General features: G+C 34.4%; 1 protein-coding gene across 1 annotated transcript in view; it reads right to left on the reverse strand.

Moving 5' to 3' along the window:
- Positions 1-498: 498 nt before the first annotated feature.
- Positions 499-18,679, reverse strand: part of LOC128999921 (cytochrome P450 4C1-like) — a 35,301-nt gene continuing 17,120 nt past the window's right edge. Inside the window, exons 4-20 of the mRNA XM_054426709.1 lie at positions 14,900-15,082; positions 14,374-14,443; positions 13,758-13,884; positions 12,633-12,807; positions 10,890-10,993; positions 10,037-10,105; positions 4,887-5,061; positions 3,833-3,932; positions 3,560-3,793; positions 3,166-3,387; positions 3,008-3,114; positions 2,889-2,976; positions 2,732-2,838; positions 2,473-2,560; positions 2,178-2,284; positions 1,828-2,004; positions 499-1,252 (exon numbers count right to left, since the gene is read on the reverse strand). Of these exons, the coding sequence (XP_054282684.1) occupies positions 1,092-1,252; positions 1,828-2,004; positions 2,178-2,284; positions 2,473-2,560; positions 2,732-2,838; positions 2,889-2,976; positions 3,008-3,114; positions 3,166-3,387; positions 3,560-3,793; positions 3,833-3,932; positions 4,887-5,061; positions 10,037-10,105; positions 10,890-10,993; positions 12,633-12,807; positions 13,758-13,884; positions 14,374-14,443; positions 14,900-15,082 (2,294 nt within the window). The 3' untranslated portion in view covers positions 499-1,091. The remainder of the gene's footprint in view (positions 1,253-1,827; positions 2,005-2,177; positions 2,285-2,472; positions 2,561-2,731; positions 2,839-2,888; positions 2,977-3,007; positions 3,115-3,165; positions 3,388-3,559; positions 3,794-3,832; positions 3,933-4,886; positions 5,062-10,036; positions 10,106-10,889; positions 10,994-12,632; positions 12,808-13,757; positions 13,885-14,373; positions 14,444-14,899; positions 15,083-18,679) is intronic.

Here is an 18,679-nt window from a genome sequence, read left to right on the forward strand (position 1 = left end):
ATTTACTGCTTCTCGCAGAATTAGGTAATTGAAAATACCAATACGAGACATTTTCACAACATAACACAAACATTAGACCCTAGCCCAGACGTGAATTCCTCTGTGACAGAAGAGTTAAGTGAAGTGTACTACGACCTAGTGAGGTGGCAAGATTGCAATCATCCCGACGGCTGTATGTATGTAAAGCAAGTGTGAGTGAGTGGGCGCCACTGATATGTATTGTTTACATGTCGTGGACCTCATGTTAGTATAAATAGAGATTCAGTAAGGGAAATTCAGTATTGAAGTTTGTGTTTATTATTCACATCACAACATCTCGTATTCCAAAACGCCACCTTTATACCAAGGACTGTTAAATATGTCTATTAATGTTTTATCGAATTGCCATTAAGTTTTCAAAATGTTTTGTTTTGAATCAATTGAAAGCTTTATTCTTAAAATACTATTATATTCTAGAACAACGATAGTACTGGTGCAATAATTGATAGAATACAAACGTGAGTATGTACAAGTACATTTAATAAATGTTTAGTATTATCTTAAAACATACGTCACTAATTAACTAGTGTATTTATAAAAAAAACTAAGGTTCGTTTTGTTCACAGCCGTAATATACATGTTACTAACAAATTCCCCTCATAACAATTTTACGTAAATAACATAATGTAATACGTATCTACAAAGTAATAATAGTATTATATAAAATAACAAGTAACAAAATAACAGCTTAAGCATTCACTAAAAAAGCTTATCCATTGTTTCTTACCAATACAATATAGCATATACAGTGAGTTACATTTAAAAATAAAACTGTTCGTTTAACGAATACCTTAAAAGTGCACATCGGTTATTTGAAAATTTATTTACAATTGTTACACACATTTTTACTGAGGCAAATTTGAGTTTTTTTATATATCTTTATTAAAGTTGCCTTTTTAAACTGTTGATTGTCACGTCATATAAATTTATTAATCATGGTTTGTTTTTATAGTTATGTCCAACAACAGTGATAAACTAAATGTCTTCCAGAGCAAATTACAAAAGTAGTATAAAGATAGAGTTTTGCACAGCAAAAACTTGTAGTTTCCAAATCACTTCCTTGGAGAGATTTCCAATAATATTCCGCTTTTATTTGTCAGAACGATTTCAAAAGACATATCGAGGTCTTCTGGTTTCTGTAGGGACTTGACTCTGCAGCTCTTGAGTATCATTGCCAACAGGATCTTGAGTTCAAGCATCGCAAGGTTTTTCCCTAAAAGAAGAAATTTTAAGCATAAATGAATAAATAATAGCATTGGATAGCTTACATTTAATGTATTCCTCTATAGTAAATACTTTTTGGGCTTGTAAAAACACCATGTTGAGTGTGAAATTATTCACAATAATTTCCCAATAAGATTGAACCGTGTAAACAATGTTAAAATGCATATAAACTGATCGCCTATTACAAAGAGGTGGCACGAATACCAACATATGAGCTTATTTTGTCCCTAAACAGTGAATCTTTGTACTTGTAATGTGGGTTGCGTTAAAAAACAACAACCTGTATGTATAACTCTCATAAATTTATGTAGTTCTAATATCCAAAACTAATCTCAAACAAATTTTTGTAACTTAATTATTATTTGTTCAACGCAATATTTCGACAAAAGCAACTTTTATGTACAGGTGACCTCAAATGAAGGAAATGTATCAGAAGGAGGCATGGCTAATAATTTTACTATATCGTACTATGTAGTATTACCCTTTAACAACCTATAATATGCTTTACTGCACCGTAATGAACTGCTTTGTTATGCATTGTCATGTGGTGTTATTTTAGCTAACCTATGCAGTTGCGAGGCCCGGCACTGAACGGCATGTAGGCGAAGGAGTCCTGAGGGACGTTGTGAGACAGGAAGCGGTCAGGATCGTACGTGTGAGGGTTTTTGAACACCGTAGGATCTCTGTGCAGCAGGAACGTGTAGAGTATAGCGGTGGTGCCAGCAGGCAGCGTCCCCTCCGCTGTACAAAATACATGCTAGGTATACATTATACAATCTACAGTGGATCATACGTGTGAGGGTTGTTGAACACCGTAGGATGTCTGTGCATCAGGAACGTGTAGAGTATAGCGGTGGTGCCAGCAGGCAGCGTCCCCTCCGCTGTACAAAATACATGCTAGGTATACATTATACAATCTGCAGTGGATCGTACGTGTGAGGGTTGTTGAACACCGTAGGATGTCTGTGCATCAGGAACGTGTAGAGTATAGCGGTGGTGCCAGCAGGCAGCGTCCCCTCCGCTGTACAACACATGCTAGGTATACATTATACAATCTGCAGTGGATCGTACGTGTGAGGGTTGTTGAACACCGTAGGATGTCTGTGCATCAGGAACGTGTAGAGTATAGCGGTGGTGCCAGCAGGCAGCGTCGCCTCCGCTGTACAACACATGCTAGGTATACATTATACAATCTGCAGTGGATCGTACGTGTGAGGGTTGTTGAACACCGTAGGATCTCTGTGCAGCAGGAACGTGTAGAGTATAGCGGTGGTGCCAGCAGGCAGCGTCCCCTCCGCTGTACAACACATGCTAGGTATACATTATACAATCTACAGTGGATCGTACGTGTGAGGGTTGTTGAACACCGTAGGATCTCTGTGCAGCAGGGACGTGTAGAGTATAGCGGTGGTGCCAGCAGGCAGCGTCCCCTCCGCTGTACAAAATACATGCTAGGTATACATTATACAATCTGCAGTGGATCGTACGTGTGAGGGTTGTTGAACACCGTAGGATCTCTGTGCAGCAGGAACGTGTAGAGTATAGCGGTGGTGCCAGCAGGCAGCGTCCCCTCCGCTGTACAACACATGCTAGGTATACATTATACAATCTACAGTGGATCGTACGTGTGAGGGTTGTTGAACACCGTAGGATCTCTGTGCAGCAGGAACGTGTAGAGTATAGCGGTGGTGCCAGCAGGCAGCGTCCCCTCCGCTGTACAACACATGCTAGGTATACATTATACAATCTACAGTGGATCGTACGTGTGAGGGTTGTTGAACACCGTAGGGTCTCTGTGCAGCAGGAACGTGTAGAGTATAGCGGTGGTGCCAGCAGGCAGCGTCCCCTCCGCTGTACAGACACATGCTAGGTATACATTATACAATCTACAGTGGATTGTACGTGTGAGGGTTGTTGAACACCGTAGGATCTCTGTGCAGCAGGAACGTGTACAGTATAGCGGTGGTGCCAGCAGGCAGCGTCCCCTCCGCTGTACAGACACATGCTAGGTATACATTATACAATCTACAGTGGATCATACGTGTGAGGGTTGTTGAACACCGTAGGATCTCTGTGCAGCAGGAAAGAGTATAGCGGTGGTGCCAGCAGGCAGCGTCCCCTCCGCTGTACAACACATGCTAGTTATACATTATACAATCTACAGTGGATCGTACGTGTGAAGGTTGTTGAACACCGTAGGATCTCTGTGCAGCAGGAAAGAGTATAGCGGTGGTGCCAGCAGGCAGCGTCCCCTCCGCTGTACAGACACATGCTAGGTATACATTATACAATCTACAGTGGATCGTACGTGTGAGGGTTGTTGAACACCGTAGGATCTCTATGCAGCAGGAACGTGTAGAGTATAGCGGTGGTGCCAGCAGGCAGCGTCCCCTCCGCTGTACAGACACATGCTAGGTATACATTATACAATCTACAGTGGATCATACGTGTGAGGGTTGTTGAACACCGTAGGATCTCTGTGCAGCAGGAAAGAGTATAGCGGTGGTGCCAGCAGGCAGCGTCCCCTCCGCTGTACAGACACATGCTAGGTATACATTATACAATCTACAGTGGATCGTACGTGTGAGGGTTGTTGAACACCGTAGGGTCTCTGTGCAGCAGGAACGTGTAGAGTATAGCGGTGGTGCCAGCAGGCAGCGTCCCCTCCGCTGTACAAAATACATGCTAGGTATACATTATACAATCTAAAGTTGCCTTCTAACTACAACTACACAACGCTCAACTTGAGTGTACTGCGGCGTTAGATATAAGGAGGAAGGCGCAAGTCTAGAGAATATAGCAAGGTTACTACACTTAAACTATACTATACGTATACTATACTTTGAGTCCCTCGTCTTACCTTTGATACATTTTAAAATAGTACAATCATCCCTTTCTAGGTACTTAATATATATTTTATATATTTTTCAGTGCAAAATGTGGCATACAAATGTTTAAAACCACTATAATACGAATTTATCTTAAAAATGTGATCAAGTTTTTATTTTATTTGTCCCAGTCTTCTTCCTGTAAAAGCGAAATCCATAAATTCCGATATGTTTCAATGTTTTTGATTGATTTGACGGATGATTTGTCATCACATACGTCACAACAAATGTCACGACCAGCAGGTAGGTGTGTTGGGAAAGATAACTCATCGTTCGCATTCAGATTACCGAAAAATGACCACTGTATGTAACAAAAATGATTATACTACTTGTTAAACTACTGTTGCTATGTAGGCAAATAAATAAAAAAAATACAGAAAATATGCACTTAAATGACTATACCTTGTGAAATCATAGTATGGTGAAAATAACTAAATGAAACAATTATTGTTATTAAACATGGTCAGTATTGAGAAGAATCCTTTGTATCTGGAACAACAGATCTGTTTTTACAGTTCGAAACAACAAGAATTATTGCATATCCTGTAAAACTGTTTAAAAATAAAATAAACAAAACAACTGAAAAAGTGGTAATTATATACACTGAAGTTTCGATTGCAACAATACTGAATAAAAGCAAACGCATGTAAATATACTAGAGTGACCCAGAGCTCAGAGGGTAGTGCTTATATCATAAAATGAACTTCAATACATGTAAAGTAAGAAACAACTCACGAGTATCCAAGGGGTGGTTGATAGTGCGACCAACCATGGGTGAAGGTGGGTAGAGCCTCAGGGCCTCTCGCACACATCTGTCCAACACTGGTAGTCCCTTGAGGAACACGCGAGCCTCAGGATGTGCAGACAAGAGGTCAGGACACCATTGGTCCACCTCCTCTACTATGGCGTCCTGCAACATCAAATTTCCCATAATTGACTGGGGAACTAGTCCAATCAAGTTTAGTAGACCAGCTAACTTTTGAGTGCCCCCCCAAAGGGGGGATTTCGGGGCAACTAAAAGTTTTTCAATGTAAACCCCCATCAAGTGACACCTTATTTTGAAGTGTTTACAAAAACCTAAAGAATGGTGAAAACCAGTGTTCGCTATCTCTTCTCTATCCAAAATGGTAGCCAATATTACCATTACAACCCAATTTTACCATTGATTTTCCACAACATTTGATGGGCTACCATTTTGGATAGAAAAAAGATAGCGACCTCTAGTTTTCACCATTCTTTAAGTTTTTGTAAACCCTTCAAAATTAGGTGTCACTTGAAAGGGGTTTACATTTAAAATATTTGAGTTGCCCCCCAAATCCCCCTTTTTGGGGGGACACTCAAAAAATAATTCAAAATCATAATACCCCCGCCGCAGCAAACCTGCCGACTAAGCGAATTTCCATTTGTCTGAATTGATTTTCAGTTAAATATATTTTATAACATTAGGTTTAACGAGTACCTAGGTTTGCTGCTACAAGGAAACTAATAAAGTGTGTTTTTGAGTAAAATATTGATAGCTTAGTACAAAATAAATAAATTTGCCAAGTTTGATCAAAATATATCCATAAACAAGCAAACTACAACATTTGACAATATTCTCCATAAGAATAACATGGGAATTTTTAAATTTACAATTTTTTAAATTTTCTCCGTTACTAATAATCGAACAAAAATACTTTTATATACTAAATTATTTGTTTTTTTAAGCTCTTTAAAAAGGTTTAAAGAGAAATCGGGAAATTTTGTGTTTTGAGGGTCAAAAGTGAGAAAAACCAATTTTTACCCCATAAAACTCCCCGTAAAGCCCCGTTCCCATGGTCCGATCGTGCTGGTTCGCGAACTCATTCAAGTTTATCCCGCTTTACACCTTTAAACCAAATTTCATCAAAATCGGACAAAAATTACTCAAGTTATCGCGTTCACGGACGTATATATATATATATAAATATATATATATATATAAATATATATATATATATATAAATATATATATATATATATATATACATATATAAAAATTTGAACGAATGGTGTTTTTGGCCTCTGGGGACATCAAAATGAAAAAGTAAATCGGTCCCGGGTCTAGGTCTTACCATGCCACCTACGGTAATAGCTACTTCCCTATAGGGAAATTCGCTAAAATATTGATAGCTTAGTACAAAATAAATAAATTTGCCAAGTTTGATCAAAATATATCCATAAACAAGCAAACTACAACATTTGACAATATTCTCCATAAGAATAACATGGGAATTTTTAAATTTACAATTTTTTAAATTTTCTCCGTTACTAATAATCGAACAAAAATACTTTTATATACTAAATTATTTGTTTTTTTAAGCTCTTTAAAAAGGTTTAAAGAGAAATCGGGAAATTTTGTGTTTTGAGGGTCAAAAGTGAGAAAAACCAATTTTTACCCCATAAAACTCCCCGTAAAGCCCCGTTCCCATGGTCCGATCGTGCTGGTTCGTGAACTCATTCAAGTTTATCCCGCTTTACACCTTTAAACCAAATTTCATCAAAATCGGACAAAAATTACTCAAGTTATCGCGTTCACGGACGTATATATATATATATATATATTTTTTTTTTTTTTTTTTTTTTTATTGTATACATCAATGAGGGCTACTTTAAATGTTATTAAGCAAATCAAAATACCACAGTACCCCAAGACAAAACAAAACAAAAGCAAAACAAAAGACAGACATCCAAGAATCAATTAGACATAATTTTGTACATGAATTAGACAAAAATAGAATAGAAACTAAAAACAAAGGTATAATAAAGAAGTCTAGAAAAGACTTAAATACTGTAACATCAATATCAAAAAAACTCAAAGATAACAACGCAATAATAACCAAAGCTGATAAGGGAAATACAACTGTTATAATAAACATAGACGACTATAACAAAAAGGTAGAAAACTTTATTGAAGACAATAATTACAGAGATCTCTCTAAAGATCCCACACTAGAATACAGTAAAGAAATTAATAGTACAATATCTAAATGTAAAACTTTAAATAAAAGTGACATGATACAACTAAAAATGATAAATCCAATAATACCAAAATTTAGAGGACAACCTAAAACACATAAAACAAATGTACCAATACGTCCTGTTGTTAACTACCGAAATGCCCCAGCATACAATGTATGTAAGTACCTAAATAATAAACTAAAACATAAGATAAACTTTGAATCTGGATACAGTATCAACAATACATATAAATTAATTGAAAAAATTAAGGATGAATTAATACCTGAAAATGCAATTTTTATCTCCTTTGATGTAACTAATATGTATTCAAATATTCCTACAAAAGATACCCTTCAAATCCTTCAAGAAACTTTAAACAAAAATAAACAGGTTTCAAAAAATGAGTTAAATGATCTTATGAAACTATCTAGAGTAGCAATCAATCAAAGCTATTTTGAATTCAATGGCAAAATTTTCAAACAATTAGAAGGATTGGCTATGGGTTCTCCACTTTCTGGTATTCTAGCAAACATATATATGCAGCATCTAGAATCATCAAAAATCATAAACGACGAAAATCCATTTAAAAAAGATATAATCTATTGGTATAGATATGTCGATGATATATTATGCTTATACAACGGCAATAAAGACTCATATCAAGATTTTTTGAAATACTTAAATTCTATCTCCCCAACAATTAAATTTACGATGGAGACACAAGAAAAGAAGATAAATTTCTTAGACATAACAATTACTAAAGAAAACGATCGACATAATTTCAATATATATAGGAAACCTACCCAAACTGACCTAATCATTCCATTTGAGTCAAACCATCCTTGGCAACACAAAATTTCTACATTCAAATCAATGGTATTTAGACTACTTAACATACCAATGTCTAAAGACAACTTTGAAATAGAAAAGAAAACTATAAAAAGAATTGCAGGAACAAATGGATACAAAGAAAAAATGATTGAAAAATTAATAAAAAATGAAAAAAACTAAAAGAATGAAAGTAGAAGAACAAGAAAATGTAAAGAAATAATTTATATGTATTCCATTCAGCTCATCCTTAAACAAAACCTTAAGAAAGACATTACCGAACTCAAAATTTAAACTAAGTTATAAAACAAGGAATAACGCTTTTAACATAATACAAAAAAGAACAAATCCGATACCCAACCCACCAAATGTATATAAGAAATCAGGAATTTACAAATTATCATGTAACAACTGTGAAAAATACTATATTGGTCAAACAGGTCGAACATTTGAAGTCAGATACAAAGAGCATATACAGGCAATCAGATCAAACAATATGACAACACAAAAATCCTCATACGCCGAACATATACTTCAGACCGACCATACATACTCAGAAATGAATAAAAACATGCACATTCTGGATATTGAAAATAAAGGAGAAAAAATAAATACAAAGGAAGACTTTTATATTTATACTCACCATATTAATGACAAAGACAATTTACTAAACTTGACACAAATTCAAAATCAAAACGTAATATTCAATGAAATTATACATCTTAAAGAAAACACCTCCTTCCCTTAATATAAAAATTATCACCTGTTCTTTAATAAGAAATATCTAATAATGTTTGTAAATAAAAGAAACTAATAGGTTATATACTATACTGTGATCATGGCATTAATGTCCGAAACATGTAAGTAATATAAAATAAAATGTTTCTAGGGTACTGTGGTATTTTGATTTGCTTAATAATATATATATATATATATATATATATATATATACATATATAAAAATTTGAACGAATGGTGTTTTTGGCCTCTGGGGACATCAAAATGAAAAAGTAAATCGGTCCCGGGTCTAGGTCTTACCGTGCCACCTACGGTAATAGCTACTTCCCTATAGGGAAATTCGCTAAAATATTGATAGCTTAGTACAAAATAAATAAATTTGCCAAGTTTGATCAAAATATATCCATAAACAAGCAAACTACAACATTTGACAATATTCTCCATAAGAATAACATGGGAATTTTAAATTAACATTTTTTTTTTATTTTCTCCGTTACTAATAATCGAACAAAAATACTTTTATATACTAAATTATTTGTTTTTTAAGCTCTTTAAAAAGGTCTAAAGAGAAATCGGGAAATTTTGTGTTTTGAGGGTCAAAAGTGAGAAAAACCAATTTTTACCCCATAAAACCCCCCGTAAAGCCCCGTTCTCATGGTCCGATCGTGCTGGTTCGCGAACTCATTCAAGTTTATCCCGCTTTACACCTTTAAACCAAATTTCATCAAAATCGGACAAAAATTACTCAAGTTATCGCGTTCACGGACGTATATATATATATATATATATATATATATATATATATATATATATATATATAAGTCTATATATATATACATATATAAAAATTTGAACGAATGGTGTTTTTGGCCTCTGGGGACATCAAAATGAAAAAGTAAATCGGTCCCGGGTCTAGGTCTTACCGTGCCACCTACGGTAATAGCTACTTCCCTATAGGGAAATTCGCTAAAATGAAACTTCCTGCTAAGATTGCACGACCACCAAAAGGATATATCTTTATATTTACTTCGAAAAATATTAGATGGGGGTCTTGACTTTTTATTCGCCCTGTACATTTGGAAAATGAAAGTCTAAATCAAGAAGGCAAAGAATTATCAAGAGTTTTCTACAGGGCTCTATACTCTATGGCTCACATTTGTTGGAGAAGGTGTCGTTCGTCTTACGCTACTCAGATGTAAAGTAGGTACAGTTTTACGTCACAAAACAGAACCTTAACATTTAGTAAGTATATATACCATGTATATACTGTATGTATGTATGTATGATACATATTTTGTTGTGGTGTTTATAAAACAAGTTCTCGTGTATTCGCTATTCACCTGCCACTCTGGATGATGTCCAAGCGCAAATAAACTGAATGAGAGTGCACAAGCGATCGTGTCATGACCCTGAAATCAAAGTCATCAGATTAGAATACATTTCGAGAGCGGCAATGACGGTTTGGGCTCGTAATATACACGACATTTCCCCTACCACCATAATTAGCTTATCATAACTAACCCTTATAGTTGTTTATAAAATTAAATTTAATTCATGATTGCTATTTAAGATTATGTTTTTCCTTACCGGGTGTTTGTTTTTTATAGAAACTCCAACAGTTAAACAACAGTTATCAGTTGATTTAGCGAGCAGGAATAGTTATTCCCGATCGCAGACGCGAGCTAACAGTGAGAGCTTTATTGCGTACTGTTTACAGGTATGGTAATGTGATCATTTCTTTTTAACAATACGTACTTATACAATAATACCATTGACTATAAATAATACTCATACAATAATAACATTGACTATGAAACCTGTGTTTTCAATCATCCACTGCTGATAGCTTCACGAAAAATGTGACAAATGCGGCAAATAAGAAAAGGTTGGCGTCTTCCGAATACTTTTGATGAGATCTTACCCAATATTAACACAAGTTTTAACATTTACACAATGAATATTACATCTACCAAGACGTTTAAAGCAACAATCTTATGATATGAACCATAAAACAGCTTTTACCAAGTTTTTCTAAACCATACTTCAGGAAATATATAAAGAAAAAAATAAAGTTATCATGAAAGATATCAACATCCTAAAAGAAATAGGTAGGAGTGGTAAATTGTACAAACACTGTGCAAAGCGATAACTTATTTGATGCTGAGATTGTGGCAACACTTGCGATTCACTCACAGCAAACATGAATGTGTTGACTTGGTCCGTGATCTCCTCGTCTGTGATGCTGGGGTCATCTTGTGACATGTGCAGAAGGCAGTCCAACAGAGCCAGTCGTCGACCTGCCCAGAGGACAAAGATTATGTATTTCCGACTTAGGTTTACATGGATCAGAGAATAAACTGTCACGGGGCTAACACTAGGGAGCGTATTTTAAAACGTTTTTATTAGCTCGCTTTCTTGTCCGGTACAAACTTTGCAATCAATGTTATACTAACTTCCCGATGAGCTACAGACTTGAAACATAGCTCACAAATGAAAGACAATGCAATATTATATCATTTAATTTTCATATTTCCCTTGGGCTACGCCCCATGGGCTTCTTTTTATTAACTCGCTTTCTTGCAAATTTTGATACTTCCCGATGAGCTAAAGACTTGAAACTTGAAACATAGCTCACAAATGGATGACAATGCAATATTATATCATTTAATTTTCATATTTCCCTTGGGCTACGCCCCATGGGCTTGTTTTTATTAACTCGCTTTCTTGCAAATTTTGATACTTCCCGATGAGCTAGAGACTTGAAACTTGAAACATAGCTCACAAATGGATGACAATGCAATATTATATCATTTAATTTTCATATTTCCCTTGGGCTACGCCCCATGGTATTGTTTTTTGTTTTTATTAGCTCGCTTTCCTACAAATTTTGATATCAATTTTATACGAAGTTCCCGATGAGCTAGAGACTTTAAATTTGAAACTTAGCTCACAAATGGATGACAATGCAATATTATATCATTTAATTTTCATACTTCCCTTGGGCTACGCCCCACGGGCTTCCAAATTTTCCATGTTTACATTTTGAAAGAATGTAAATATATCAATTAATTTAAGTCAGCTGTAAATACGTAAATTTGACAGTTCGAAGACGAGAAGTTAAGAGGTAGAGGTTAGTCTATGTCTATAGTTAGTAGGTAGGACATACATTTAATCTAATACATAATTATATGAAAAGAAACTCAAATAATCCTTAGATTTCCCACATGCCTCTGTCTTAATCTGATATAGATGCTTGAAATAGATTTAACATCCGCACACATTAAAAAAAAGTAGAAAATAATTTATAAATAAAAAACTTTTTTAAAACAAAACGTTTTTAAATGCACTAAAAGTAGAAAATAATTTTAAATATGTGGAGAGTATAAATACTTGTAAGATTTAAAACGAAAAACGTGGGGTGCATGCAATTGATAATAATACGTTAGTTCAATAGGTTAAGGTAATTGTAAATTATCAATTGCACGCACCCCACGTTTTTCGTTTTAAATCTTACAAGTATTTATACTCTCCACATCTTTAAAAATTATTTTCTACTTTTAGTGCATTTAAAAACGTTTTGTTTTAAAAAAGTTTTTTTATTTATAAAATATTTAGACAAATATTAGTGAAAAGATGATTTTTTAATGAATTAGATGACAGCATTATTCCTGACTGAGATCAGCTAGTTATTTAGCCATCATAATTTATTAAAATTCCGATTATCAAGGACAGCTAGGTATATTTTTAACCATCAAACAGATTTGGAATATTCTCAGGATTGAAGTGACAACCTCGTGATTATAGGATCAATGGCAAACGTTTTCCTATAAATCAAAAATTATTATTCTTGTATTCTTGTATAAATGCCTCAGATATTATCCTTTATGCTCTAATACCAATGTTAATTTATACAAAAATAGCCTATAAATAACTTACGAGATCCGTCAGATCTGCAGATAGGTTGGTGACAGTCTTTACACATGTCTGGAACGTCTGTGGTATCATCCTCTATGACTACAGTCTTGCCTTCCACCTCCCCCTCACAGGCAACAGATATCTCCGCAACACCCAACTTCTTGTTAACAAGTTCTTCTTTCCGTTTAACAATTATCTGCAAGTACAATAATTATTTAATTTTACAAACTTACTAGTTAAATTTTCTATTTCTGTCAGGTAATCAATTGTAAAATCATATTTTACCAAATTACGTGTTGGTCCTACCCTTAAGCCCTTTTTAATAATCGGAAAATGAAGTCTACCTGTTGCCAGTTATCAAGTTTAAAATTTAATTCATGATATCCTGTAGTTACCGTAAACAACAAAATAAACATAAACTACATTCGTAATCTGTTTTCATTAAAGAACAATTTACCACTCAATCGCCAACTACGGATTATTTTAATATTGGCAACCCCAACAACCATTCCTAATCATAAATTAAGAACTTTAAAGGCTAAAGGGGTTGTTCTGATGTTGAGTATGGTCTAGCCTCAAAAATCTCCTTCTAGGCGTTTCATAGTAGAGAACTTTTTCATTTGATACTAAAAATGAGTGGATAGTTATAATGAAAATGTTCAAAAACCCATAACAAAAACATCGATAAAATCATTCTAAAAGTTTGAATTTATGTAAGTGATACATATAGGTTGCTGTGAGGTGTACAACGTTGATTAATATTTAGGATCGAAATGGCATTTACCTGTGTTTGTTGATTTATGGATGAAATTGCTGATACGTTAATTTGTTGTCGTACTCATTCCAAATATATATTCCGAAATCGTTTTTCAAATAGCCTTATTGTATGGTAATTTTCGCAGTAAACTTGTGTTGCCATGCTCTTATACAAATATAATGTTTTTAATCATACCTCCTGGTAATTAAACTTGAAAAATACTTAGTTCTATTTCATCATATCCTGTCTCATATTTTATGAAAGCACGTAGTGTTGGTGTGACACTGTATATCTTTAATTGTTGGATACTTAATACTATACACTAAACGGTCGTCATAATACAACATGTAGAGCCTGTATATTGTATTCATAATAATAATATATCTCACCTTCTTGACGAAGGCTTGCACCTTAGCTAACAGTTTGTTGTATTCTCTTCCACTAGGTGTCAGGTTGAAGATGGCTTTAGGCTTGACCCAGGGCGTGATGAAGCGGTAACTGAGAATGTCTGTCATTCTGTAAGAAGAATATTAGAATCAATTTTATGAAAACAGAAAATAAGAAGTTAAATGTTACATAAGATTTAAATTCAAATAGGGTTGTAAAAAGAGATTCATTTTGAAAACAGATATTTGTATTTTTTTCATCCGTGATAGCTTATTTGTTTCAATCCTATTCCTAACGCACCCTGTAAGCTGCAATAATTACACTTCTAATCTCTTGTTAAAGTTAAAATTATGTAAACCGACAATAGAATGTTGTTTGGTTTGTAACTGATAGATCTTATATTAATTACAATTTTAATTACAATACTTTATTACTTTATAACACTTTAATACAAAGTAAAATGCCGATGATCCACTAACAAGAAAAATAAAACTTATTTCAGTCCGTGCAATCTTTAAAACAAATGTGCCTGTACCCTGGTGAAGTGTTAGTAATTTCTCTAAAATACAATGTAATTTAACTGGTTCATTAAACTACAGTGATTGTTGTGTAAAGTACCTCGATATTGCCGAAGGATACTCAGAGTCGAAGTTGGCTTGGGTTGCGATGTCAATACCCATGGCGGTCTCTGGAACGAGAAAAGTACAAATTGGAATCGATCCAAGCTGTTGAATAACGCATTGCTCTAAAACCTATGTTCCTTCAAAACTAAAAGATCGCTGATAAAGAAATGATTTAAATGTACCAACATAGACTAAGCTGTAACTTTATGTTACTTATAAACCTGTTTCAAGGTACAAGTTTATATTGTTAAGATGTCATATTAACTAAACAAAATATGTTAAAACATTTTTCATCACGGTCAAGTAAATTCAGTTTGTGTTGACCTTGTTTTTCTAAGTGATTCATCGTTTAGAAAAAACTGCATTAATAATATCAAACGTTCCTACACAACATTGTAGAAACAACGGACGCGTTTTTATGATCAAACAGTTTTCTGTAAGACAATTAAACCCCACGTTTTAATGTCATTAAAACCCCTCATGCTTAGCCTATCTTAAAAATTATTTGTTAAAAATCGTACCACAAATAATGTCAAGAGCCAACAGTTTAGCGAGGGGTACAATATCCAGCGGGGCTCCTCCATTGACTACTAGCTTCTGCAGCAGCACGTTGCAGTGACGCCATACGGGGGAAGAGAACTCTCGCAGGATGTTGAAGTGAAAACAAGACGTCAACATCTTGCGTTGCTTGTGCCACACATCTCCTGCAATGTAAACACAAGAATGAGTAAGAATACCTAAAAGTTATGATCTGCAGCAGCACGTTTGCAGTGACGCCACACGGGGGAAGAGAACTCTCGCAGGATGTTGAAGTGGAAACAAGACGTCAACATCTTGCATTGCTTGTGCCACACATCTCCTGCAATGTAAACACAAGAATGAGTAAGAATACCTAACAATAATATTCCTTAGCAGCACGTTGCAATGGCGCCATAGGGGGGAAGAGAACTCTCGCAGGATGTTGAAGTGGAAACAAGACGTCAACATCTTGCGTTGCTTGTGCCACACATCTCCTGCAATGTAAACACAAGAATGAGGAAGAATACCTAACAATAATATTCCTTAGCAGCACGTTGCAGTGGCGCCATACGGGGGAAGAGAACTCTCGCAGTATGTTGAACTGGAAACAAGACGTCAACATCTTGCGTTGCTTGTGCCACACATCTCCTGCTATGTAAACACAAGAATGAGTAAGAATACCTAACAGTGATGTTCTGCACCAGCACGTTGCAGTGACGCCACACGGGGGAAGAGAACTCTTGCAGGATGTTGAAGTGGAAACAAGACGTCAACATCTTGCGTTGCTTGTGCCACACTTCTCCTGCAATGTAAACACAAGAATGAGTAAGAATACATAACAGTAAAAAACAGTCACATGACATGTGTAAGAGAAAGCTCCGGGAGGATGTTAGAAATAAAAGAAAAAGCTTACATCTTGCATATATTTGGAATTGTGAATTAATCTGCAAATTCTCCAATTAAATAGTCAGTGGTATTTACATACAATATTGTGATAACCAAACGAATAAATTATTGAGATGAAGTTCAAAGTAAAGTACCAGGGGACCGAGCATAGCTCGTAGTGTTTAATTTGTTCGAGACGTAAAAAAATATGAATGTACTGCCTACTTAATACAGTATCTACAATATCCATGATATTACAAAGTATAACTGTATGACATTGCTATACTTGTATTTAATTTTGATGGCAATAAATGGATTTGATTTGATTAATACAGTCTAAAATATGTAATAAAACAAATTGTACAAATAACAGTTTTCATGCTCAAGTATTAATGCTATTTTCAGGAAATTTTTTGCACGACCTTTGCAGTCTCTAGTCATTAAAAACCGTAGGCCTAAGTAAACTTGAATTACTGACACGTAAAAGAAATACCAAATATACAAAGTCTGCGTTTAATAATAGTAACATTAACTTGCAGTATTGTCGTGTTTTAAAGCTGAGCCGTTGTATAATATTTTATGCTACAATAACTTAGTTAATCTCATAATATATTGTTTATTGGCCTATATTTAACATGGTATTCTCTCCACCAATTAATTGACCAAGCCGTTAGACGCATCGTAAAGTTTTGTTCTAGGCCTAATCAAATGTAATTTTTATTCAAAACTAATGAATTCCACTGACGAATCTACTCTTAGAAATAGGGTGTAAACATAAAAACGGCAAAATAGTTAGTAAAACCTGCAAATAAACACTCTTTTCGGCTATCAATGTAAATTGAATCACATCTAGAATTAAATTAAATAAAACAAACGTGTTCAAATAAAAACATTATAACTCTAGTTAACCTATCAACACATCAAAACCCCTTAAACTTACTTGTTTCATGTGTAAAGCATCTTAATTTTAAAATTGTCCATGTTTAATTTAGTTGTAAAGCCGATTTCTCTTATAGACGTTCCCTCTTATTTCTTAATTTACTTAACACACATTTCCATAATATTATATGTTCTCACAGTATGGGTCAAAAACATAAAAGAATGACGTCACTGGATGGAATCTAATACTACTATCCATACATCTGTTTTGGACGCTTTTTGACAGTTGCATTGAAAAAATAATAGGCCTACAAACATGTTAATTTTCGGGTCATTATTGTTTATGTTTATGATCCTTCCCGTTTCTAATTTATAATCCGTGGAATCATACAAACAGCCCCCCTAGACGATTGTCTCATAAATAGCTCACCCATTCCGGCAGCGCATCGTCGAAAACTACAAAACTTTCGTCTCTTTTTCTTGAGTTGAATTCAATATTAGCGTAGTGTATATTGTTTTGCGGTAAAAGACTCTACGTTTTAGAATAATCGTATTCATCCCTTACTTATTAATAACCCCCAAGTGTATTTATAATCAATGCTAAATAGTATTCGTTGGAATGTCCTATTCTTTTGTACTGTATATAGTAATTAGCTTCTGTGCTTTAGATGATTTGTTACAAGCATATGTTACAATTAATTTATTTACATTTTCTTAAAACTGCCATAGCTACTTGACAATTCATAAGACCAATGTTAAAAGTATTGAAATTTAATTTTAAGTTTTTAACGAAAAACTAATTTCCCAGAACAGAGCCTAGAATGGATATGGTTTTTAGCCTAAAACTGAGACAACAATTGGAGAACAACAAATTGGAGAAAATCATAGGAGCCATTTTTGAAATCATTGTGCTTACAAGTTACTCATATTGTAGTATAGGTATTAATTAAATATGAACGTTTTTATTAATACTTATTAATAAGTTACCCTGAATTAGAGTTTATATAAACTAGCTGTTACCCACGGTCTTCACCCGTTTGACTTCATAAGTATTAATATAGTTATTTGTGCAACTAGTGAGAAAAGTTAGCAATTGACTCACTCGAGAGAAATCCTTACTCACGAGCCGTAGGCGAGTGAGGAATGGTTTCTCGAGTGAGGCAATTGTACTTTGAACTCGAGTTGCACATTATACTTTTCCTACAGTTACAAAAACACAGTTATAAAACAAATAAATTGGTGAAGAAACATAACCTATTTTTACACAGAAGTGAACTTTTAATATAACATTTAATGTGAAGTGACAAATACAACAACAACAGCTGACCAGCTGATTTACAGCCAGTGCTGCCAACGTATTTCGCGCGCATACGACGTTGCCTGCATGCTACGTGCTCACTATTTCGTGCCTTTACGTTCCAAATCTGGAGTGAGACAAAGTAATTAGAGTGAGACAATGTTAACATTGTCCCACTGATGAGCGAATTGGCCACTTTGCTTTCTCAAATCAGTGAGAGAACATGTACATTGTTAGGTAACTGTAGGAAAAAACTATTGCTTGTTTAAGTTAAATTGAAATAAACAAAACAGAATACAGTAATACAAACAAATAATCACACCTGATTTTAATAAGGTTATAAATTGAAAGAATTACAAACAAACACAGCTGAGGTATTTTTTAGATTAGGTATATGAAAAGTTCCTTTTAGAAAGGAATTACGACCTTAAAGGGCAATAAATAATGGATAGTTTTGCGCAAGGTTTATCGTCATGACGAACATTTTAAGTATGGTTTATGGGGGTGTGATTTTTTTTTCCTCAAAAGTTTATGTGTACTTTGGGATTTACATATGGATTTCTATGCAGTTCTTTTCCAAACGCATTGCTCCAATTTATTGATAGTTACCTATCGATTCTATATTATCAATTAATAATCGTGGTTAATTATTATTACCATTATTAATTAATAATAACAATGGTTGTATTGTTTTATTTGCAACGTGTTCTATGCTTGAAAA

This window comes from Macrosteles quadrilineatus, unplaced genomic scaffold (genome assembly GCF_028750875.1).
Source record: "Macrosteles quadrilineatus isolate MER2022 unplaced genomic scaffold, UCM_ALF_1.0 Scaffold_1__1_contigs__length_201487025, whole genome shotgun sequence".
NCBI classification, from domain to species: Eukaryota; Metazoa; Arthropoda; class Insecta; order Hemiptera; family Cicadellidae; genus Macrosteles; species Macrosteles quadrilineatus.